Raw genomic sequence first — 27,259 nt, forward strand, 5'->3', positions numbered from 1 at the left:
AATCAATGTATTTAAGCAACCTTGGATTCTTTATAAAACAACAGGCTTGCAGAAATATATAATTTGGTTTCGTTTCGTATGTTTAGGCTTAACATCCTAGTCGTAATACCGACGTTATCAAGGAGAAGACTTTCGCTTAAAGTGACATCCGAACCGCTACTTGGTTTACACATGAAAGAAGGGTTGTGGTTCGAACGAGAATTGAATGAGACACCTTGATTAAAAGATGAAAAGGAAATACGACTAATGCAGATGGTTTGACATGTGGAAACGTCACCATGAAGTTCACACGATTCGCATTTTTATTCTTTTTATTTTTTTGGTTTAAACCAGTTATTAAAAAAAACAAAAAAAAAACAGCTGGTGTAAACGAGCCAACCCTAAAAGTAAAAACTTCATTTAAAAAATATACAAATAACTAGCAAATTTGTATGTAGTATTTTTACTTCAAAATATTCCATACCCTCTTTTTGAAACAAAATAAATCATAAGAAAAATACTTAGATTTATATGATACAATAAAAGGTTGCACATCTGGAACTTTTGGTTCTGTATATTCTTGAAATTCTACAGTTAAGTTTTTTATAACCACCATCAAGGGTGCCTATCAGGGGGGGGCAAGGGGGCGCTCGCCCCCCCCCAGAAGAAAATGTACTTCAGAATATCGAAAATCCAATAGAAATTTTACATTAGTTACAGCAAAATTTGAAACTATTTTTGAAACGTCGCTTATACTTGCCCCCCCTGGAAACCACAACATGGGCGCCCTTGACCACCATCACGGTTTACCCAGTCCTCAAGTTTTCTAAATTTTTAACAAGAGGGATTCAACATATCATTACGGAACTCCCCTCCCCCCCCCCAAAAAAAAAGGACTACGGAATATATTTAAGTTAAGCTAAATACAACTGCACAACAAACATGACTGAGTGGTTGGCTTTTGCGCTTCTATCGGGAAGTCCGGGATTCAACCCAGCATTCGACCATTCTGACCAAGCTTTCCTTCATTCCATCTGTGAATGTATAAATAGTGCGTGTACTGGCCGACTAGGAGTGTAGGAGTTGGCCGACTTCCTTTCTTATTGTTTTTAAATTGTTATTATTACTAATTACCAGCAGTGACGGTTTTGCGAAGGTTAGGGGGTCGGTCTTTCGGACTGAAGCCTGTTCCCCAAAGTTGCAGAATGTCTAAAACTAACGAAATATCTATTAGTTATGCCTTTACTCATAAACTTTAAGCTCCCGTCAAATAAAAATTACGAATGTTTAGAAAAACTAAACATGAGTAGTAAGAAAACCCCTCCCAAAATATTTTTCTAAATTCGCCACAGATTCTCAGTATAAAATGATCTTCAAGGTTGTATCCGGAAGATTATTGCTAAACATATAAACGAAACGAAATATTAGTTACGCCTGTACTCATAAACTTCAAGCACCTCCCAAATAAAATTAGGACTTTTTAGAAAATGAAACAATTAGAGAAACACCTCCCAAAGTACTTTTCTAAATCCGCTACTGATTATTTGTATAAATTGGTATTCAAGGTTGTATCCGGAAAATTACTGCTAAATCATTGCACAACTACAGTATAACAGAAATGTGGAAGTACGGTTTGACGGACATATTGAAAAACGTATGCTTTGACGGATATATAGAAAAACGTAAGTTTAACTTTTGTGCTAGAAGCTAGAGTACTAAGCTCTTAGAAATGAAACACGGATGATGACAAACTAAAATGATCTAGATAAGAAAAAAATGTCTATAACTCAAAAGTTAAAATAAAGTTAAATAGTCTGTAAAATTGCCCTTAAATACTACATTCTTCATGTTAGCTTTAATTCGTAAAACATGTGCTCCATCCATCTTGATGGTGAATTACAGAGCTAAATATGGCATTTAGGTCATGGAATTCTTATCTAACTATAGAATATACTATAAGAAAGCTATTTGGATAGAAAAATCATTAAAATGAAAAAAGCCAAAATTTCCAAAATTCTCGTTTTTTCCCAAAAAAAAAGCCGGATTTTTATGTAAAAAAAACCATCGATTCAAAAAAGCCGGCTTTTTTGCATCTCTACTGTAGTATATTACATTACTAAGTTCAAAGACTGACCCCTACCAAAATACTTGTTATAATTTTTACGTTTTTTTTTTAAATTATTTAGTGTCATATAGTAATTTATAAGATTTTAAATATTTAAAATGAAATGAAATCTTTGAGTTTTGAGTGCCACGTTTATGCCTGCAAGGTTAAAAGAGACGGTGATGATGAGAAAGGAATGAAATGGTGGAATGAAGAAAGTGGGAGGAAACCGAAGAACCCTGATGAAACCCACGTACACGGTGTTTGTCCACCACAAAGTTCACTTGGGGCGAGCAGGGATCGAACCAGGGATCCCCTGCACCAGAGCTGAACGCTCTACCACTGACCCAGCGCGGCCCCATTTTAAATATTTCACACACATACACACACACACACACACATATATATATATATATATATATATATATATATATATATATATATATATATATATATATATATATCGAGAGAGAGAGAGAGAGAACAATAAGATATTAATGATCCAGATTTCTTTGGATTAAAATAATTGGGAAATGTTCTTTAAATAGAGTATATTTCCAGAATTTGTTTATTTTTTATGTAGATGATTGCAGTGACGATGTCGGTTTTAATTCCGTGGGACGCTATTCAAACAGAAGGAGCAGAGACATTTTTGTAGAGCAACTACATTTTTGAATGCTGAAAAGAATAGTTTTATACCCAGGAATTACTTGCCCTACATTACATCATGTCTGGGGGACAGTCTAGAGCACTGGTGTCCAATTATAATGAGCCTGAGGGCCATAGCCGTCTTTACTATTAAAGTGGAGGGCCGCAACTATTATTATTATTATTATTATTATTATTATTATTATTAGTAGTAGTAGTAGTAGTAGTAGTAGTAGTAGTAATAGTAGTAGTATGTGTTAGTGAAAGGAAGTGGTATATTTCTTGCGCCTTATGGCTTCTAGCAGAGTTCGAGGAAGAAAGGGTCTCCTCTTTTTAAGCTAGACCAGATGTATTGGTTATTGAAGTAATCGTCCCTTTCAGCAACGATATTTTGCCTGTAGTTACAATACCGACTGCAGTGTTGCTGTGGATGCCCGCGCCTTTTTGTTGTACAGAAGAGCTAAATGGATGCGTTATTCAGAAAGAAGTGTGGAAACATTAAAAGAATGAATAAATAAATAAATGAAAATATTATCAGTAATAACAATCGTAAATCGTGAGAGCTTTGTGGGCCGCAGAAAATGGTTTGGCGGACCGCATGCGGCCCGCTGGCCGCCATTTGGACAGCTCTGGTCTAGAGTAACCATCAGGGCAGCGCCTACCCCTTTGACCCCTGTCTGGCTTCATCACTGGATGAAATGTCATTCACTCGTGGTAAACGATTCCAAATAATCTGCTATCTTTACAGTTTACGAATGTAGTCATTGTCATTCGCTTAGCAATGTTATTTACAGCAAACGATGCTGTTCATCACAAATTCACATGATCTAGGATCCAACCAGGGATCTTCTGCACCGGAAGGGATGATCTACCACCAAGAAATCGTGCAAGCATATATTATGTGGCTGAATTATGAAATACAAATTAGCGTGTTACTTCCATGCTTGTGAACAAGCTGTTCAAGGTCTAAAACGATTAATATGTTAAAAAATGAAGACAAACAATTATTTAAAGAGTAACAAAATATATATGTTGTACATAGACGTAACGAGTTTGTAATATTCCCTGTAAGAATATTTTGCAATATCCTTGCAATTTACGCAAAGGTAGAGTAAAGTACGTCAGAAGTTGCTTTAGTAATTTGATTTGAATAATGAACATAAAAATATTTAAAATCTAATTGTGTATAAAAAAATATTCGAGGATACTAATTAGAATTACATAATAACTGGATTGTTTCTTAGAGTGACGTCAGGACTCACCTTCCCAGGCTTATATATTTAGTGTGTGAGAAATAAGTTTCACAATTGGAATAAATTTTTTTTCTTTCTTTCTTTTTATAGTGTACAATATGACGGTCTTCGTTTAAAATGGCATATCATTAAGTCATATGTAATAATAATAATAATAATAATAATAATAATAATAATAATAATAATAATAATTATTATTATTATTATTATTATTATTATTATTATTATTATTATTATTATTATTATTATTATTATTATTATTATTTATTTGTACTTTACACCCAAAGGCATTACAAAGTACAAAGTTTATACATCATTATCGAAGGATATGCAACCCAACTCCAAATATGGAACTGGGGGCCGCGGTGGCTCAGTGGTAGAGCGTTCACCTCTGGTGCTTGGGGTCCCGGGTTCGATCCCAGCCCCCGCCAAGTGAACTTTGTGGTGGGCAAACACCGTGTGCGTGGGTTTTCTCGGGGTTCTCCCGTTTCCTCCCACTTTCTTCATTCCACCGTTTCATTCATTACTCATTATCACCGTCTCCTTTAGCCTAACCGGCATAACCGTGGGACGTAAAACTCAAAGATTTCATTTCATTTTCCAAATATGGAACTAACATTGGTAACACGAAATAGTACTATAAATCTTTTTTTCTCTTTACATATGCTGTACAAAAATATTCTACAATTTATCATTTAGTACCTAAAAACACTTTCGCTTAAAGGTCTTAAATTCGTACTGAAATAAATCCCATAGACTCAATTTTGTTACCTGCATCACATAATTTACACAGTGGTGAATCCCTGTTCACATTTATTTTGTTCTTAGGCATATAAAAAACATGTCTACCTCTCAGATTTTGCCGAGGACAATAAAAAGGTAATCTACTTAATAAGAATGCGTTATCTTCCTTGTTATCGATTAACTTAATATTTTTTTAAGATATAGTACTCGCTGTATAAATCTCCTATTTTGAACTTTCTCTATTTTTCTGTTTCCTACACTGATAAAATGGATCCCAAACAATAGATGCATATTCTAGTTTCGATCGAACAAATGCATTATACAACGATAAAATAGTCCCTCGATTTTTAAAATAACGACTTGACCTCTTAATAAAACCCAGCATTTTAAAAGCTTGGCTAGTTATTATATTTATATGATGTTTAAATTTAAAATTAATATCAAACCAAACACCTAAATCTCTTATAATTTCCTTTCTTTCTAACGTCTGATTTCCAATAGTATATTCAAATACGTATGTTTCAAAATGAAAATTAAGTAAATCTTCATTTAACTTTCTACTTATATGTACAAAGATGAGTGATGAATTTAAATCAATTGAAAGTTTACGAACGTTTACGAAAAATTAGTAGGTTGGTTTGGAATTTAGCGTTCCTTTCAGTACCGAGGTTATTTATGGATCTACATCTTAACGTGAGATTTGGCCATCCATCCACGTGGAGGAGGACCCGTGGGAACTAACCACAGTGGGGAGTTCCGCCTGGAATCATACCCGGGTCTCCCGCGCCGAATTTTATTACGGGAGGGCGAAACTTAAGATGTCCTAATTTTTTTCTGAAAATAATCACTCAGTTTGAAAAATAAAATCATTTTAAGAATTAATAATTAGAAGAAACAATATCTCGATAATATATTCATTGTCTAGAAAGGGATCAAGTTGGTTGGCTAAGGATAGCATTTCGATCATCATCAATAGGCCTATTGATTCTGCCTTTCTATAATAATTCTGTACCTCAAACGATTATTTCGCTATCGGGACACACTCAGGTTTATTCGGGCTCAGGTTTCCTATTCTCAATGAGGCTCGCCCTCACAAAGAGGCTCACATTAGGGATGGCCGGATCCGGATCTGGCCGCATCCGAAGATCCGGATCTGGTTGGGTCCGAAGATCCGGAACTGGTTAGGTCCGAAGATCCGGATCTGGTTGAGTCCGGATCCTTTGGATCCGGATCTCGGGTCTGGGTCCGGATCTCGGATCTAGATCCGGATCTCGGATTTCGGATCTGGATCCGGATCTCGGATTTCATATCTGGATCCGGACCTCGAATCTCGGATCTGGATCCGGATCTCTGATTTGGGTTCGAAATTCGGATCTGGATCCGAAATCCTGATCTCAGATCTTGATTCTTATCCAAACCCACATCCCACCCAAATTTTGATAAACTTGAATATCAAAAATTCGCCGAAAGTAATGTCACAAAGTCCTGACAGTGAAGAAGAAAACAGAAAATTAAGACGAATATTGACAAGTCTATTTGTCTCCTTCATTCTACAGTAAAGATCAAATGCTTGCCTAACTAAAAAAAAAAAAAAAAAATCTGATTTGATCCGGATGAGAGTTCGAATGTCGAATCTAGGTCCATCCGGTTGCAGGACTGAGATAAAATACACACATATTTATATTTGAAACCGGAATACAAAACTCGAATATTTAAAATTCCTCAATACACCTATTTCATTGACAGTTAAGAAAACAAACAGTTAAGACAAGTATTGACTAGTGTTTACGTATATTTATCTTGCTCAGTTTGCTCAAAATATCAAATGTATACCTTACAATTAGATTTAATAATTATTTAGTAAATCACAATATGAGCACCGAGAATAAACTATGAATTTTGGTGCCCCTTATCTAGATTTGAAATTTCGGATTCATACATAGAATCAGGCTGAAAGATAAATATTGGAGATCTGGAAACCGAAACAAGAGCTAGTACAAAGATCGTAGCCGTTTGTGCCTAGGTAATGCGAGCGGAAGGCACTTGCACTAATTCCGCATGTACTTTGGGGAACACGAGAAACTAAAAACAGATCAATATTCTTTTTCAGGGGCAAGTCGCGCTTTAACATGACTTTTCATGAGTGTTGTGTTCAAATATGAAAACTGATAATGGCGACTTGTTTGAAATAAATGCCTTTTCTTTTTTAACAATAAAGTTAGGTACTTTCACATTGAATAAAAATTAGCAAAGCACATTGCACTGATTACAGTGCTTGTTCCTATGGAAGCTTTCACACTGAACCGAAGATTTCCTCATATGGGTATCGAATTGCCACAATTCACTTTGCTGACAGACGTGGTTTATCAGGAGGTCGGCCAAGATTCTTTTGGACTTAGCCTGTAGAAAGCTTCTGGTCTCAATTATTCCCATATAACAAGACTAACCATATATAAAGTTGGTTCGAAATGATTTAAAATATCACTAATTGACCTTAAGGGGATAATCGCGATTTAAATATTCGTAAATCAGAAGAGATGTAAAAGTTAAGGGTTAAAATAAATCCGATAATTCCTAATGCAACCTAATGATAGCAATAAAACTCCTTATGTAACATTTTCAAAGCTAAGATTAACAGTTATGGTCTTGAAGAGGGTTTATGGCAACATAGAATATTATAAATCCAATTATCATAAGTAGTACCTCTGACAGCCCCGCATTTCACATCACTATCGCCCTTCATCCTGACAAGTGGGCAATTCACTTACCCACAATGACTTTTCAGGCGTTCCAGTGACATCAGTTGGATTTGGGATCATGCTTCGGTGAACCTTGACTATCACCATCAGCAGCTACTAGAGAATCAGAACTTATTTCTGTATTAGATAATGTGGGTAACTATAGCTTTTCGTCTATAGAAGACGGAGAGCGTGCCTTCAGGCCCGTGGTCATGGGTTCAATTTCCGGAGAGGCACTCAACAATTTCGATGTTGACCCAGCATCGTGAGGACAATTGGGGAGTAATCTTAACTAAGAGGTAGCAGACTCCAGTCTAGAAAGCCGGCATTAAGGACTTCGGTTGTCGATGCGTTGACTACAAATCCCCACTTTCAACGTAAGCCCGCTGGTAGGAACCAAAGGACTGTCGTGCCAAGAATTTAGTTTCTTTTAATTATCATAAATGCCTTCTTTATTATTAAATTTTATCCAATATTTTCTTTTCAACTAGTTTGCGAAACTCAGAGGCAGCTACTTGTTTTCTTTGTAATTCATGTTCAAGTTAGCACAACTAATCACTAAGGAAAAACAACCTTTTCAATAAAATTTCCCTCGCGTCTTTCGTGGCTCTAAGTTTAGTTAGTTTTAGCTTTTTTTTTTTTTTTTTAAGTTGAAGGGCGGTTTATCATTTTCCCCACGCTTTCCCTGCACGGACATTGCGCCTATCCGCACGTGCTTAGTGTGTTCGTTTACAAAGGCGGGCCATTTTCCTGCCTCTATAGAAAGTAAGAGTGCACTGTATCAGAGAAATACAGTATTAATTGACGTATGTAAGAAAGTGAAGATATCTGTGACGAAGTCATAATTACTTAATTTTTGCATCGTACATAGTTTCCTCATCCTCATTAATCTCTTAATCCCTTCCGCTTCCTGAATTAATCGCTTCCTGAATTCCAGTTCTAGTATTCTTTCTTGATGGGGGACTGATGTCTCATGTAGGCTTATTATGGTTTAATTTTCACTAATTTTAAAACATTACGTTAATTAAATAATAATAATACGGAGCGAGCTCAGGCTACTTGTTAGGATTCTTGCTTCGCAATTGGATAATACCGGGTTCGAATTCGGAGACCAGTATCCTGACTGAGGATTTTCTAGGGTTGTTCCTGAGTTATACTGGGCAAATGCTAGGTTAGTACCTTGATCTAAGGCTCTGGAGACCTTCCTTCCATTTCTTTTCCAATGTTTTCATCTGTTGATTACTACAGTGTAAAGTGACCTCTGAGGATGCATCTGGTGGCTTATAGTAAATAAACAATAACGACGTAATATATCTTCACGAAATGTGTGGGTTAATTTAACTACAGCCTTTCAGTCCCAATAGATAGCTAAAGTTTTAATATCAATTTCCTGACTTTTAAATACAATTTTCGTATTGTTTTAGCTTTCAATTTCCTCATGTATGTTCCCACCGAGAATTGAATCTGAGATTACATGAACAAATGCCAATATGTTAAATATTTTTGAACACTTTAATATACAAAACACAAAACGCTTCGATGATACGATGCATGGATATGTTTTGGTTACGTCCTGCAATGTATGATTAAAGAAACCTGGAGGGTGAAGAAAAAATAACAGAAATCTCTTTTATATTTACTCCTTCAACAAACTCCCGACCTCAGAAGGGCAAGCCATATGTTAGGTAATAAAGTCATACAACAAACACAACCATATCGCTCTCCTGAAATTCTCGTGTGTATGTTTAAAAATCTACTGTTGTTCCACGTCAACCAGTCTATATTTTTTGTTGTATATACCTTCGAAGTGAAAGATGTTCATTACTACATTTGTTGGTGGTTGGACTCTAGTGAGTCAGAAACTACTATTAATAAAGAGTATGTTTTGTCTAGTATTCCTGCGATTAGAAGGGCCTTATCTAAAAGATATTTCATTTGTATATGAGAAAAGAAGAAAGTTTATTTTCTAAGAATAAAATAAATATTTTCAATATGAAGCTAACATTAAGTTTCGAAGAGGAACTAAACAGAAGAATTTGTTACCATTTACATCAGTTTTCAGACAGTTCACTATACTCTGAAATGGGAAGAAATCAAACTGGGAAACATTTTACTAAAGAGACTTCGACAGAAAGTGCAACATATAAATATTGCAAGGTTAAAATAAAATAAAGAACAAAGGTAGCACAAACGTATTATGGAAACATTTAAAAGCACAGCAACCTAATATATCAGTGAATTCGAAAAAAGTTTTAACGAATTTTAGATATTCAATTTTATCATCACAATTTCAGATGTAGGTTTGGATACGAATCTAGATTTGAGATTCGAATTTCGGATCTAGATCCGAGATCCGAATTTCGGATCCAGATCCGAGATTCGAATTTCTGATCCGGATCTGAGATTCGGATCCGAGATCCGGATCTAGGTCCGGATCCGGATCTCACTGGATCCGGGATATCCGGATCCGAAAATTTTTGGCCATCCCTAGCTCACATTAGCTCATAATGAAATTCGATCAAACTTGGGCTTGCTGTCCTCAATGAAATCCGGACTCGCTAACGTTGTTGATGTTCCAGCTCGCTCGAATTAATGTTGTGGTTCGCTATTCACTTACAAGGCCTAAGAATCGACCTTATTAACCTGAAGTACGAGAATAGGGCTTGTGCATTTGGAAAACTTAGAGAACCAAAGTGGAGTAGTCGATTGAACCGATCTATAGCCTTTCTATTTGAACTGTGCCCCTGCTGGCGCTACTGCCGATATGTGATTTCCCGTACCTCCCACGAAAGAACAGGGACAAGTTGCTGCGGTCGACATCTTTCAATTGTTGGATGCGGAAGCGTTGCCACAATCAATTGTTTCAGGAACTTCACTGCGCTTTGTCTTGCCTAGCCACTCGAAGTAGCCTACGATCTTCACTCGTCAGGACCAGCGACTGAATGACAAACTTGCAACACAGCTGAGGTCATTCATTTCTTATCCCTAAGCAAAGGGAGGGTTTTATCCGCCAGAGGATGGCTTGGATGGAGCCGAAGTATAGTTCGCATAGTTTCCGAGGGCACAGGTGGAATAGACAGGCTCTAACATAACATCATGGGTTCAGTCCCGGTGGGAGTTGAAATTCGCTTCTTGTCCTAACCACGTTCACACAGACTGTAAAAGCGGCTCAAGGTTTCACCCAGCCTGTGAAAACTCTCGTAAACATTTGGCTCGTTATCGTCGCGAGTAGTGCTCTCAACGGGTCGGGTGAGGTCGGGTTGAAGACCGACCCGTGACCCGACACGATGACCCGACCCGACAACCCGACCCGAATAACCCGACCCGACAACCCGACCCGAGCTGACCCGATTGACCCGACCCGACAACCCGACCCGAATAACCCGACCCGAGCTGACCCGACTGACCCGACCCGACAACCCGACCCGAACTGACCCGACTGACCCGACCAGACAACCCGACCCGAGTTGACCCGACCCGACTCGTTTGAGAGCACTATGGTCACGACACTGGGTGAACACCAAAATGCACTCACATTGGGAAACTAGTTTTAAAAGAATAATTTTAGAAAATAAAGCATAATTTAAAATATATAGCACAATTCTTGGAAAATTCTCTTTAACTGAAAGTTTAACATACTGTGTTAATATTTTTTAAAGCCGATATTTACAATGCAAAATCATTGAGAACATACCAATGCAACAATGAAGAGCTTATTTTCATTTCTGTAAACTTTCCGGTGCAATCCTTTGATGTGGAGAAAAGAAAGTAAAAGAAGAAATTTTTCCGCCAACAATGAATAGTATGCAAGAACTCCATACTATATTGTTACAGTGACGACGCCAGCTTTAAGTTCTTAGGGGGGCAAAGGAGGGGTAGATACATTTTCGGGGGGCGGCTATTTGCCATGCCAAAAATGACATATTTATTACGTTTGACATATTTTACATTACATTGTGTATTTCGTTGCTGTTTTTATGTTAGATCTATATGATTATAAATTAAACTTATTTCAAATAAAATTTGTAACTAACAAATAAGTAACGTCTGCACATGAAATATTTTTCAATGAAACTTTTGAAGCCTAAACATAAATTGAATTACTTTCGCGTATGCTACAAGTAACACATTCGTCTATATGCTACGTATCTCTCGCTCTCTCTCTCTCTCTCTCTCTCTCTCTCTATATATATATATATATATATATATATATATATATATATATATATATATATATATATATATATAGAGAGAGAGAGAGAGAGAGAGAGAGAGAGAGAGAGAGAATTTACGAGGAGCTGCTGAAAATGTCGTAGTCCAATCCAGAAGGAGTGTAGGTACTAGGTAAAAAAATGAAACCGTACTTTAGAAAAACATATCTCTGTATGTACAAATATAAATTTTCATATTAATAATGAAATTCTTATTGTTTCTCAGGCCTCTGGAGTGATTGTGTGTGCCCAAACAGATAATTTCACGAACATCCAGATCCTTACTGTTATAACATTTTTGTTCCACCAAGGAAAGTCACCGAAGTAAATTAATTAGGAAATCAGTGAAACACCGCGGGACTCTCCTAAGTTATATATAGTGTTGAACAAGTAATTGGCTTAGTATAAACGTAGCAATTTCTCAACAAATTATGCTTTACATCCAGGATGATTAAAAGCAATGACTCTTCCTGGAATCATGGATGCAATTTGTGACATTATTCTTGAAAATGGCAGCATTTTAGCCAGTGGTGGATATAGCCCGGGGCCGGAGGGCCTAGGCCACCCCAGTTTTTGTGTGACAAAAATAATTTAAGCTATTTATATTTATTATAGTCTGAGGTCTGCACCCCGCTTTATCAGTTTTTACCTTCTCAGCAAAACTTGTGTCAGGGATTCTGGGCATTTCTTTGGAACTCGTCGGTAGCATAATTCAGAATGGCTTGGGTATGCGCAAGATCTCGGCATAATGGGTTCCTAAAATATATGTCAGTAGAATAAAAGGGTAACGGCATTAAGAGAAGTATTCTTCGAATTTGACCGTAATGCTGATCAATTTCGCTGACGAATAGTAACCATAGATGAAATATGGTTGTACCACTATGATCCTGAATCGGAACAACAGTCAATGGAGTAGTAGCACTCATTTCTCCATCGCCCCAAGAAGTTCAAGACACAGAAGTAGGTTGAGAAACTGTTTGGAACATTCTTCTGGTATAAGTATGGAGTGGTAGACTACCTCCTCAATGGTCAGATATTTAATCCAGAATCTCTACATTACTTACAAAACTGAAAGAAAAATTCAAAGTTCAACGCTGCGGAAAATGAAAAGAAAGGAATTCTGTTCCTTCAGGAGAATACACCTGTCCATCAAGCCCCTGCGAACATAACTGACATTGCATAATCTAGGATTTCAATGTCTAGATCATCATTCTTATTCCGCAGATTTAGCTCCGTCTAACTATTACGTGTACTTATTTCCCAAACTTAAATATCACTTGAAAGATGCCATTTTAGATCTGATAGGGGTAGTGCTACGAACAGTGGTGCGAGGAAATCTAGATTTTTTTAACTTTTCTGCAAAAGCTGGAGCACTGTACAAGGTAGTATATTGACTCTCGGGGGAAGAGAAGAAGAAGTAAAACTTCACCAATCCACGTGCACTCCTTTTGGGTTGGGCTACGAATTTTTCAGCAGTTCCTAGTCAATATGGTAGACGTCACGTCAGTACTTTGAAACAAAATAAGTAAAGGAGCACTAGTATAAACCAATTACTAACTAAAGATCAGCACTCTGACAATACATTTTATTGGGAATCAATTTCATTCCATAATTTTATTATTATCATTTGCAGGAAGTGAAAACACAACTCTTTTTATCTCCTTCAAAAAATTAAGCCCTGGTAGTTGCAAACTAAGCTGTTATAAGCACATCCTCTGAATATTGGAAGCCGAGAATAATGTTTCAGAAAAAAGAAGTTTTAAATAAAACAAAATATGAAACTGAAAACTTCAAACCTGGACAAATACAAACAAGTTACGTAACTGGTTTTACCTTTCTTTTGTTTCCAATCGAAGTTGATCCAATGAGAAGAAAACAAGTCGACCAAACCTACTATTGTTCGCTAGGCACAATTATTAAAAATCATAAGAAAGAAGTATAACTAAAATTTACCTCAAAAGGGGCTAAATTAGAAAACAGAAATATGCGTGCATACCCAGACGCTCAAAGAAGAAAGCTTGAGGATTAATCTGCCACATAGTAAATTCATGGAAAGTAGACTACAATTTGTCAATGAGATTGGTTATGATACTGATATATAATAAATACTACATGAAGAATGTTTAAAGATTGTACGAGTGTGGGGGGAGGCAGTCTAGACGGCAGTCAGGGGGGCAGAAGTAGCTACTAGGGGGCGCTCGCCCCCCTTGCCCCCGTCTGGCGTCATCACTGTATTGTTATGTTTACTTTTTGAACTTAAGCACTTTCTGTACTTTTTGGTGGCATCTCTTACTTTCCCTTTCTGTATATATGTACCTGTAAGGCGCACACAAATGATAGAAAAAATTTATTCGAGCAAAGCACATCTCTTTAAAATGAATTAAGTAGAAAGTTCATTAAATATGAGAGAAACTAGTTGCAAAAAATATCAATAAATAGATCAAGATATTTAGAATATTTGATGTATAATAAATATACATTATACACGATTAATGTAAAATAATCATTGAAATTAACAATAAAGCATAATTTAAAAAAAGCATAATTAAACAAGAAATAAAGCATAATGTGGGTTGCTCTAACAATTAAGTTGTATGAAGACGAGAAGAAAACGAAAGCTGATTCCTTAACGAATTTCGTTGATCATCTTTGTGTCTACAAAAACGCATTCCTAGAAACCTACAAGCTAGGTATCATCTCTGTGATTATATCAGTTTCTAGTGCTACATGTGAAAGGTCATTCTCTTCTTTGAAAAGATTAAAGACTTGTATACGCAAGTCAATGACTCATGATAGGTTGAAAAACTTAGTGTTACTTTATATTGAGAAGAAAATTGCTAAATCGTTAGACCTTTAACAAGTTGTGGATATGTTTGCTGCTGCCAACACGAATAGAAAGATCCTCTTCAAGTAGAGGCATGGACCTATAAGTTATTTTCTTTACCTGTAAAAGTGTATTTGCTTCCACTTAAGTAAACCAGCTACACATATTTTAAACGCCATGATTAAATAACTATTTACTTATATTAGAAATCAATTGCATTAATGAATCCTAGTTGTTTGAGGTACTAAATTCTTATATTTTCACTGTTTTCCAAAGAGTAAAATCATGAACAATAAAGATGGAAACATTCACCTTGAATACACACACACACACACATATATATATTGGAGATGTCCCCCTTAAAATCCTCTTGGTCCCTTCATTGCCCCCCCTGAAAAAAACTCTAGCTACGCTACTGGACACCATACACCAGAGATGAATTCTCTACCACTGAGCCACCGCGGCCCTGCTTGGGCTTGGTCGTCCATATCCAATCTCTCTTTTGGCGTTGCTTAAACAACTTCTAGTTTTGTTCTAAATCCAGACTCCATATTGGCGTAGATATTAATATTACAGTCGATTGGTAAAATCAATCTTCCACATTTAAAAATTAAAGTACACACAAGTAGAAAAATAAGCATTTATCATAAAAACACTAGCTGCAAGTGTTCAAAATAGATTTATGGTTTCTATAAAATCAATTGAAAATTGCTATTTTTAATTAGGCAGCTAGTGAAAAACAGCAGCTTTCGACTCCAGCCGAGTTTAAACTCAACCTAAACTCAGTTGACCAAAGTGAACTGACCCGACTGACCCGACCCGACAACCCGACCCGATAACCCGACCCGAGCTGACCCGATTGACCCGACCCGACAACCCGACCCGAATAACCCGACTCGACAACCCGACCCGAGCTGACCCGACTGACCCGACCCGACAACCCGACCCGATTAGCCTGACCCGACAACCCGACCCGAGCTGACCCGATAACCCGACCCGAGTTGACCTGACCCGTTTGAGAGCACTAGTCGCGAGCGAGATGGATTTTTACAGCAAATCGTTATTATAGATGAAACTTGGATACATCGTCACAAACCGGAATGTAAGGCTACGAGCATAGTTTGGAAACACCTGTTATGACCAGAAGTTAAGAAATTTAAATGTCCACCATCAACTAGTCATTGATGCGGTGCAAACTAGGTTACAGGTGCAACAGAAGAACGTTTTGTTCCGACGGAATCAAAAAACTTGTGCAACATTGGGAATAGTGCGTTGAAGTGCAGAGAGATTATGCAGAAAAATGTATGTCTCAGTTTTCTATCATTAGAATAAATGCACCTTTTCTCGTTCCTTTACTTTTTGACTTCCCCTCGTATTATCGAATTTATTGAATTAAGAGCCTGCCTTACTAAAAATAATGCAAATTTGACCATTTTTCTTTTGCTTGTTTATTCATAAGTGAAAGGAGATAACAAAATGCAACTTACCACAATCATAGATAATGTTATTCTACAACAGAAAATATGAACCTGAAGAGCGTTCAGTGTTGCCATCCATAGAAATTACAGTGTTGCCAGAATAACAGTTCCTCTAAAATCTAAGTTAAGGCAGCGACTAGAAGAACGAACTCAAGCGCATTTGATTACGTATCATGTAGTTTTGGTTCGCTATGAACTACTTTTTAAATAATAGTTGTATTTGGTTTGTAATAAACAAAATAGTTTTAACATACTGTTATTAAAATTAAATAATAATGCTATTTAAAAGGTAGTTCACAGCAAACCAGAACAACATGATATGTAATCAAATACAGTTGAATTCATTCTTCTAGTCGCTGCCTTAACTTAAATTTGAGGGGAATCGTTATTCTGGCAACACTGTAATTTCTATGGATGGCAACACTGAACATTCTTCAGGTTCATATTTTCTGTTGTAGAATAGCATTATCTATGATTGTGCTAGGTTGCATTTTGTTATCTCCTTTCACTTATGAATAAACAAGCAAGAGAAAAATGGTAAATTTTGTATTATTTTTAGTAAGACAGGCTCTTAACACTAGTATATTAGTCTCGTAAGCAAAAGTTCCGGACTAAGGGCAGCTGCAGGCACGTAGCAGGATTTCGTGAAGGGGGGGGGGGGGTCCGTGACATGAAATACTGTGGTCCTTACACAAGAGGTTCGATCATTTTAAACTATTTTACTGGAACATATTCTGATTCGTTTAGCCAGGATTTCGTAACGGGGGGCGGGGGGGGCGTGACATGAAACACTGAAGGCCCAATCAATCTAAACTACTTTACTATCAACATATATTCGTTTGTTAGCACAATAAAATTACGATATGTTGGTAAGTATTTTAATAACAAACTACGAAGAAATCTCGAGTAAAATAATAAAAAAGTACTGAAATTAATTTTACAATATTTACGTTCTTTCTCTGTTCATTCAAATATAACAATGTTCATTTCATTACGATCTCAAATATAAAAATTACATATTCATTATTATAAAAAGTACACTCATGTCCAAAATGTTTGTCGCATATCTATGACTGTCTTCTTGTAAGAATATAATTTGATAATGATTTTGCAGGGTACTTTTAATACTGATACCATGTGTATAATCGGGAAATGTTTAGTCCCTATTTGTGGTAAATTTCATGGGAAAAGAATTATAAATACAAAAATTAGAGTGAGTAAAACGAAATAATGCTAAATGGACAAGAAAGTTTTATTTTTGTTTTATTGTTCTTATTTACTGCTCTTTTGACAAAATTTTCCACTTACATGTCTTTGCCGATTATACACACACTAACATTGTAAGAAATACCGGGCGAATTCGTTATCAAATTATACTCCTACAACAACATATTTATAGGCATGCGACAGTAATTTTGGACATGAGTGTACAAACTCAATAATGTCGTAATATATTTTACAATATCTGCGTTCCTTTCTCTGTTGAATCAAATTTTAACAGAACTTTCTTTTCACATATTTTTTATTTATTATTACTATTATTCCGTCAGCTACTGTCTGTTCCAAATGGCAGGTAAAGGAGTAGTAGAAAATTGTTTTGGAAATAACATGTTTGATACTGCAAGGATGCGATGACGAAAAATTATGATAAAAAATTTCCACGCTGTTACTACACAACGGCACTATGCTTTCGGAAACTTGAAATCTCCCTGACTAGTAGCAGAAATTCTGAGAATTTCGTAACTTTTCTACAAATTTCGAATTCCCTGACTTTTCCAGGATATCTCGCTCACTTCGCCATCATGTATTGCAAGTAATACAAATCTCCTCATAAGGAAGAGTAACCAAAAACTTTCTATAGTTTTTTTTTAATTTTTAGCGCCGATTCTTCTTTTCTTTCATTTCATTCCGTTTTATCCTTCCTTATTTTTTTCATTTCTGGTCTCGAAGGGGGGTCCGAACCCCTTCCCCCTTGGCTACGTGCTTGGCAGCTACATAAGTGCATATTGACCAAAAGTAGGACAACCAAGCCAAGGGAGAGGGAGGCAACAAAGAATGCGTAGAAAGAGACCTCAGTATATTTCTAGTGTGTGTTACAAGGCTTCGTTGCATTGCACAGTGCTGTAACTAGAGTCAGAAGGATTCACGAAACTTGTGGAAGCGACTCAAACGTTCACTCAGCCTCAGAAAGCAGCTCAAGAATTCACCTAGCATGTGAAAATAGTTCAATGGTTCACCCAATGTGTGAAAGTGGCTTAAAGGTTCAACCAGCCTGTGAAAGTGGCTCAAGGGTTCACCCACTTCATGAAAACGTCTGTTTGAGGGTTCACCTAGCCTGTGAAAGCAGTTCAAGAGTTCACCCAGCCTGTAAAATATGCCTATCTGGAGAAATTTTGGGGCTTAAGGTGGCTGCAGTAAAGTGCCAACTATCCATGTTGCATAGTTTCACCGAATCCTCGCAACAAATTATGTAGACTTCGGATTTTTGCATATTTGCATGTTTTTTTCCTGATGTGATACTGATATGCTCTTTAAACAGAAATTCGTTTCAGCTGTTTTGGGGTAAAATAGTAGAGTTTTATAGTGCATATATTTGCATATTTCGGAGGTTAGTGCATGTTTATGTCGTTATTGCATATAAATGCATATTTAAAGAAACGACCAAATTGATAATTTTTAACGCAATAACTTTCGTCATAAATGGAATTCCAAGTTTCTAAAATAAATAGTCTCAAGACCTTGAAATGGTTCTTTTGCTATCTTTGTTATCGGCTTCGAATATCTTCCAAGGTCGTGTAAAAGAAGAATAAGAAAGAGGTAAGTGATTCATCCTCCCGGCAATGATGCATGATTGTCACCTCTATATATATATATATATATATATATATATATATATATATATATATATATATATATATATATATATATATATATATATATATATATATATATGTGTGTGTGTGTGTGTGTGTGTGTGTAGATTTGAAATTCTGTGATCCTGTGGCAGTATAAAAATACCGAAAGAAAAATCTTCTAGAAGTTATCTCCTGAAACAGTGTCCATTTAGTTCTAGTGTGACATCTTTAAATTGAGTTTTAACTAGCTCAGAATTTTGTACAATTTTTGTCCATTTTTGTCCAACCTAGAACAAATTTTGTACCATTCAAATTAACAAATGGGGAATATTTCAAAATTTGGGCCACTTTGATGACCTGTAGTGCCACATCTTCAAAACTGAATTTTAACTAACTCAGAATTTTGTCCAATTTCGGTCCATTTTTGTCCACCCAAGAAATTCTTTTTATAAAATTCAAGTAAAAGAGGGAGGGCCATTTCAAAATTTGGCCACTTCGATCACCTGTAGTGACAGATCTTCAAATTCGAAATTAAACTAGCTCACAATTTTGTCCAATTTTCGTTCATTTTGGTCCACCCAAGAAAAAATTTTGAAAATTCAAACAAACGACGGAAGACCATTTAAAAATTTGGCTACTTTGATGACCTGTAGTGCATCTTCAAATCTGAATTTTAACCACCTCAGAATTTTGTCCAATTTTGGCCCATTTTTGTCCACCCAAGAAATTCTTTTTATAAAATTCAAGTAAAAGAGAGAGGGCCATTTCAAAATTTGGCCACTTCGATCACCTGTAGTGTGACATTTTCAAATTCGAATATTAATTGAAGATTTTGTCAATTTTTGTACATTTTTGTTCCACCAAGAAAAAAATTTCAGTACTCAAATTAACAAATGAGGGTAATTTAAAAATTTTGGCCACTTCGTTCACAAGTAGTGTAACATCTTTAAATTCGAATTCTAACTAGCTTAGAATTTTCACTGTTTTTTGTACATTTTTGTACCACCAAGAAAAATTATGTACCATTGAAACAAACGAGGGAGGGCCATTTGAAATTTTGGCCACATCGATCAGTGTGACATGCAGAATTTGCATTTTAACAAGCTTAGAATTTTGTCCAATCTTTGTACCACATACAAAACATTTTGTACCATCCAAATAAACGAGGAAGGTAATTTCAAAATTTGTCTAATTCGATCACCTGTAGTGTGACATTTTCAAATTCGAATATTAATTGAAGATTTTGTCAATTTTTGTATATTTTGTACCACCAAGAAAAAATTTCAGCACTCAAATTAACAAACGAGGGTAATTTAAAAATTTTGGCCACTTCGTTCACCAGTAGTGTAACATCTTTAAATTCGAATTCTAACTAGCTTAGAATTTTCACTCTTTTTGTAGAGTTTTGTACCACCAAGCTAGTTAAAATTCAAACTTGAAGTGTCTCACTACAGGTGAACGAAGTGGCCAAATTTTTAAATGACTCTGTCGTTTGTTTCAATTGTAAAAAATGTTCTTTGTGGTTCACCAATGTACAAAAATGGGACAAAATTATGATCTAATTAAAATTCGAATTTGAAGATGTTGCACTAAAGGTGATCGAAATGGCCAAATTTTGAAATGGGTCTACTTTGTTAATTTGAATGGTACAAAACTTTTTCTTGGATTGAAAGACATGGACAATAATTTTACAAAATTCTGAGCTAGTTAAAATTCGAATTTGAAGATGTCGCACGAAAGGTGATCGAAGTGGTCCAAATTTTGAAATGGCCTTCCGTCGTTTATTTAGATGGTACAAAATTTATCTTGGGTGGAAAAAAATGGACAAAATTCTGCTCTAGTTAAAACTGGAATTTCAAGGTGTAGCACTACAATTAATGGATCCTCTAAAACAATGGTTTGAAGTCGAAAGACGTTAACAATTCAAGGAGAAAATATGTTTTGCAAAGTGTATGCTAAACAAGTAATATTTTCAAACTAAGTATGCTTGTTTTTAGAAGAGGACATTTCCATTTTGTTCGATAGCAAAAGCTTAAACTTCAGCAGCGCTCTATTTTTTGGCCTTCTTATATAGCAGTTTCAAGTCTAGTAAGGAGTTCTACAAGTATGAAACAACCCAGGTGTGGATTTTTTTACTCGACAGAGTTAATCCCAAAGAAACCCTTTAAAATGTATTTCGGGACGAAATGAACAACCCTTTTGAAAATACACTACAATTAATTTAAATATTTGCTTTACAAAATCTAAAACTTGTCGCAGCAGTTATTTTTTGGGATAAGTTTCCGAGTTTTCCTTTAAGGACTTTATGAGATTATTTAAATATAAGCTTGTGTTGCCTTGATATGCAGCTCAGTCTCTCGAAACGTAACTTATCTACTAAGTCTTCTGTTATGTTTTCGATTACTTAACCTTCTTCTCATTGATACTAAATGTCTCGCTCAAATCAGTTTATTCCATTTAAAGTATCAATATTATACATTGTAAATTATTGCTGTTTGAAACGGACAATTTTAAGTTAAGTTAAGAAAATATTCTAGGATTAACACATAATTGGATAAAGAAAGTAATTTCAAGTGGATTTATTTTCTTTTAAACAGGAACATAATGCTTTGAATACAGGCTTTTAATACAGTAAAAATTGTCTTCAACAGGCCCCTTATTAAACGGAAATATTTCACGCCTCCCCTCCCCCAAAAAGTGTTAAATTCTCTTGATTAGTCGGAACCCGTGGTGCGAACAACGGATGTTAAAATATACCTTTTAACGGAAATTTTCAAGTTCCGGAATGTAGCGTTTACAAAACTTTTAGACATTCCGTGAGAGGTTAGGTATATGAACTACGTTGTCTGTAAAGATTTTCGTACACTTGTTACCCTACATATTTAACCTTTAGTCCACCGCCATATAAGGCCCTAGATACAGTGCAACTTTTTGAACGAAGTGCAGTTTATATAGTAATTTTCAAACCAATAACTATTTCTTTAGCTGGTCTAGAGACATGGAACAAGAAGCATACACAATAGATCAAAGGGAGCCAAAAGTAGAGGGAGGAACGCTGAAAAGGGCATAGCATCTACTTTTTGTCTTGGCCTTGGAAAACGTATGTAGGCTTTTCTTTTACTTTATTTTTATTTTTTATTTTTTATTATTTATTTATTTATTTGCATAGATCTATCTCCGTTAACTTTAAAACCTTTAAGGGAAATTTTTACGGAATATATATGGAGGTAGATGCATTTTAAATTCCCATACTGAGCTGTTTCAATCCGAAGAAACCAAATATATTCAAGAAGCCATAGATACTTGCGGAGCTGAAAACATTAAAAGCGAACTTGTGTTTATCAATACTAATTTCAGTTTAATTTCAAAGATCATAGGAGATAAGAGGAGCGATGACTAGGACTTTGTAGTACATTTGAGCTGTTTGATTCAATAACGAAACAGGCTCCGCCAAGACCAATCGGACAAACATTTTTTCGAAAAGCACAGTCAATAGACGAAAAAAATTCTGACAAAATTCTTGTCTAATGCAAATAAAGTGTTCCTGGGAACAACGACGCACGAATTACAGATTTATCGGTAAGTAACATTACCTCTTTGAAATACTGTCCCTTAAGGACCTGTGACACGAAAGGAACATTTTAGATGTACAGAAATGTTTTGACTGACAAATGCAGGCTTTTGCCAGAAAATACCGAAAACTACAAAGTTGTCTATTGTAGCATGAATGCATCATAGTTGTACACCAAGTATATGTAGTTCAAGTAACACAGCTTTTTCCTTTAAAGATAATCAAATTTCTCATTTAACTTTAGTTTTTGATTGGTGCATATTTATCCTTTTCAGTGCATATTTGCATATTTTCAGTGCATATTTTCGTGATTTTTAGCGCATATTTGCATGCATATTTTGCCGGTTTTTAGTGCATATCGATCCGAAGTCTACTAATCAGTTATGACAGAGTACCGTTAATCTCATGTTTCTTTTGTTAAATAAATGTGTATAATTTGGGTTTTGAATGGAGGATCGTCTGTTTCACTTGAAGGGCCACACTCTCCATTTAGTTAGTTACTCTGTCTTGTGTGCTGATTGGCTAAAAGGTCAATTAAAGGTTGAACTTCAAGAAAAACGTCATGGTAATAATTTCCCTCATATCCGCTATGTGTATAAACAAAATATGTTCCGAATATTTATTGTAACTTCGCTCTAAACTCTGATCGTGTTCAAAACTGGATTTCGGTGCGTTTTTGTTCAATTACCTAGTGTGTAAGTTAATTTTTTATAAACTACTTTATATCTTAAACTAAATAACTTTCTCTTTGATTTATAGGTAAATGTGTTCAAATTGTATTATTTATACCGAATTTATTTGGAGAAAAATTATCCTCAGGGAATTCATTTTTGAGCGTGACCATACAATAAAATACACTATATTGTCCCCTTTCCTGTTCATCCGTTCAGAATCTATTATTCTTTCCGCATAAGCTGATAAGCAATCAAAACAATTTACCGTTCCTCTACTTTCCCCTTTTTTGTTACTGCCAAGGAGGGGAACAAGATGCTGGTCATATCAGGAGAGGATACTTTCTTTTAAAGACACAGAATCGTGTCAAATCTGAATTTCCATCTCGTTATTATTCTTCCCAACAATTACTACTTAACTTTTAATTGTAAACATAAGTATTGGTTATTATTTCATGTGTTCAAGATTTGGTTGTAGTTCTATCTTTTGAATGGTATTACTAGAAATGAGAATTTATCTCACAGTTAAATTTTATAAAAGCTTAAATAAAACGTTAGTTTATCAGAGGATCGGACGAGGCACTTTTATTATTATTTCCATCGTTTTCATGTTAACACTTTGATGGTTTCTACCCACACAGATTTGTATTTGTTTTAGAATTGCAAATGAAGATGATATTATCGTAAGAATACCGAAAGCCTCTGTCCATTTCCAGGTAGATCATCGTTTGTCATCCAATTATTTTGCACCTTCGATTACCAAATTGATGACAAATGTTTAACTATATTTACAGTTATTCTAAGAGATGGCTACTTATCTCCTGAATACAGATTAATGTCAGAAAGTGTTTTAAAATACATAATGCTATTAATATTAAACTGTTTAGACACATTTAGATATATTCTATACGTCTGTGCGCGAGGTTGGTGGTGGAAAGATCATCAAACTTCGCATTTTTTTTTACCATTTACGTGAAGATTACGTGTTGTTTGCCACGACTCGATTTTGGTGTTGTTTGCCACGGTATTGTTCTGTCTGATTTATCTTATATCATAATCGTGAAGATTTATAGAAAATCAATTCAGAAGTTGGGGGTTGCCAGATGATTATATTATAACAATCAAATCTATTATATTTATAAACAGAATACATACAATACAAACGGTCCCAAACACGTTATTGGGTTACTGCTCTTTTTTTTAATCCTAGTTTTGAGTATTCATTAAACATTTCTCTCCAAAGGGATTTTAGGAGTGTTTTAGTTTATTCTTTAAACTGAATTTTTCATATCTGACTTTGACTATAAGCCATTTTAGTGGATTTATATTTTTGGTCGTTTAACATTAGACAGCTTATTAACTCATGTTTTAATGAGTTTTTGTAGGCTGATTCCATTGATATATACGTATTTATATTTAACCGTAGTTTGAAAAAATTCAGAAGGATACAGTTACGCGTTTATAGTCATGCCAGGAAGTATCTAAATTTCATCAGTTTGAAGTGCGATCTTCCGTTTACATTTGTTTTTATTGAGGTTTTCTACATATATTTGCTTGCTGTTGTTTCATACTATCAGGATCTCTGGTCAGATTTCAGCTCGCGCGAAGTGTTTTGTGGTGGGCAAACACCGCGTGCGTGAGTTTCCTCGGGATTCTTCTGTTTTCCTCCCACTTTCTTCAATACACTATCTTTTATTCATTCTCATCATCATCATATCCTTTAGCTTACACGGCATAATCGTGGGACGTAAAACGGAAATATTTCATTTCATTTTTCTTAAGGATATAACATTCAATTCTTTAGTCGCGTAGCATAACGAAAAACAGAACATTATGTAACAGGAGATGATATTAAGAAATCATTAAAAGAGAAAATGCAATTATAGAACTATCAATTTATTAAGGTATTGTGATATTAATGATGTTTTGTGTTCATTTGTTTGGAGCTTAATGTTCTCTTTCAGCAGAGAGTCGAATGAGACCTCTCTCGTTTCAAAGGCGAGAACACTTACCACTTGTTCCAGGAAATCAAAAACGAATCCCCTGGCAACCCTTCCTTTCTCTCCAAGTATATCTTTACGATAATTTGATCTGATAAGATCAGAATGCAAAAACTGTGGCAAAATCGTGGCAAACAACACAAAAATCGAGGCGTGGCAAACTACACGCCCATTACGTGAATACGGTTGCGGAAAAAAACTTCTTTCGATCTTCTATCAGTTTTCCATGAATGGATTATAAATGCTAGACTAACAATTGCGGAAGGTATGTTCCACATTGTGTTGTCTTCTTAGTTTAATGTTGGATTAGTCTGCTTGTAGTTAATAAAGAAAAGCTTTATCTTTAATTACCCTTTGTATTTCTTATTTTCACAAACTAATTAGCTATTTTGTTTGCAGGATTCTCCATGTTTGCATTTACATGTGTGATCGATTTAATTATCTGCTTGGAAATGAATGGAATAATCTCTGGATTCATGTCGTGGTATTTGAAACATGGAGAACCGTATCTCGTCTCCTCTTGGGGATATATGAGTTGTTTTTATGATATAGCAGTATTCTATTTTATGTACATCTTTTTGTGTTATTACAGCAGCAGCGGGTAAGACGACCTAGATTATTATATTTAGTTTAAAAAAATGTATTATAAGGTTTAGTGAAATGACACTAGTGTGTGAAGTTCGTAAGCAAAAGGTTCCGAACTAAGGGCAACCGCACATTGACCAAAGGCAGGACAGCGAAGCCAAGGCAGACGGAGGCAGTAGAGAAAGGGCACAGACAAGTCTGATGCATTTCTAGTGTGTCTCATAGTACTGGAAAGGCCTTTGTAGCATGTCCCCGAGTGCATGTGCGTTACGAGGCTTTGTGGCATTGCATACAATGCTGTACCTAGACTTAGCTGTTCTGTCCTGTGGTCAATATGCGGCCAACCTAAGATTCCAAATACAGCCACTCTGAATAACGTATACCAAAGACAAGTCCGACAAGTCCATATGCATGATAGAGCAAAGATAACAGGCCCGTTAGTAGATGATATTGCTGCACTACTGCTTTGAGAAAAATTTAATCTATGTTTTCAACGCCGAAACTGATTTCACAATAATAACACAATACACCTCCTAAAATAAGAGATACAGTCGAGTCTATGTTTGGAAGTTACAGACACAGATACGGATTAAGACCTTCAATTAAAAGGAGCAATAAACACTTTTCATTAAATATCTTGGAACTATGAATTTGTTTTAAAAGTCACATCGAGAATGACAGGTATATTAATGTAGCTGTATCCTGGAAGTTTCGTAGAAGATTTATAGTTGTAAATTATTATATGTATATCAATAGTTGAAAACTCCATGAGGAAATCGAGCTATTAATTTAATAAATTTTTATTTTCCTTCTGTACTCCTGTAATAGCTTATGTCATTTACGTTGAACTATTGAGTGGCGTGTTGTTTGCTATAATTTCATTTAAGCCATGTTTCCCACGATTATGTCACAGTATTTGCATTCCAGTTTTATCAGATCTCATTATCGTGAAGTTTCACACATACATGATGTAAAAAGAAGTTGCCACGCACCTCTATTTTTTTTTATCCCTTTCGAATAAGTAAAAATGTTCTCGCTTTTGTAGCAAGTGAGATCTTATCAGCCCAGTTGCTGAAAAAAGAGCATTAAGCCCCAAACAAACGAACATAAAGCATCATTAATACCACAATATTTTCATAAATAGGTATAATTGCATTTTCTTTTTTAACACACTTCTTAATATTATCTCCTGTTATATAATATTTTATTTTCCAGTTATGCTATAAGATCAAGTAATTGGGTTTTATACACTTAAAAAGAGTGAAATTATTTTCAGTTTTACCTAAAGTTATGCATGTAGGCTAAATTAGACAGTGATGATGAGAATGAATGAAAAATAGTGAAATGAAAGAAATGGGAAAACTATGAGAAAAAAAAAAACACGTATACAGTGTTTTGCTACCACAAAGCTCCCTTGGTACGAGTTGGGATCTAACCAGAGACCTCACGCACCAGAAGTGAACCCTCTACCAGTGAGCCACCGTGGCCCCTACACACTTGAGAAATATAATAGTTCCAGCAGTCGCAACAATTGAAGAAGTTACAAAAACAATTTTAACTCAAGTACACGTGTTAATTTACGAAATTGAAAGCTGATC

At 35.5% G+C, this 27,259-nt stretch overlaps 1 protein-coding gene across 1 annotated transcript in view; it reads left to right on the forward strand.

The window, feature by feature from the left end:
• Positions 1 to 27,259, forward strand: part of LOC145666805 (transmembrane 6 superfamily member 1-like) — a 132,846-nt gene that overhangs the window by 89,715 nt on the left and 15,872 nt on the right. Inside the window, exon 3 of the mRNA XM_081734367.1 lies at positions 25,476 to 25,677. Coding sequence (XP_081590493.1) covers positions 25,476 to 25,677 — 202 coding nt within the window. The remainder of the gene's footprint in view (positions 1 to 25,475; positions 25,678 to 27,259) is intronic.

The sequence above is a fragment of the Thermobia domestica genome, chromosome 12 (assembly GCF_964235325.1).
Source record: "Thermobia domestica chromosome 12, izTheDome1.hap1.1, whole genome shotgun sequence".
NCBI classification, from domain to species: domain Eukaryota; kingdom Metazoa; phylum Arthropoda; class Insecta; order Zygentoma; family Lepismatidae; genus Thermobia; species Thermobia domestica.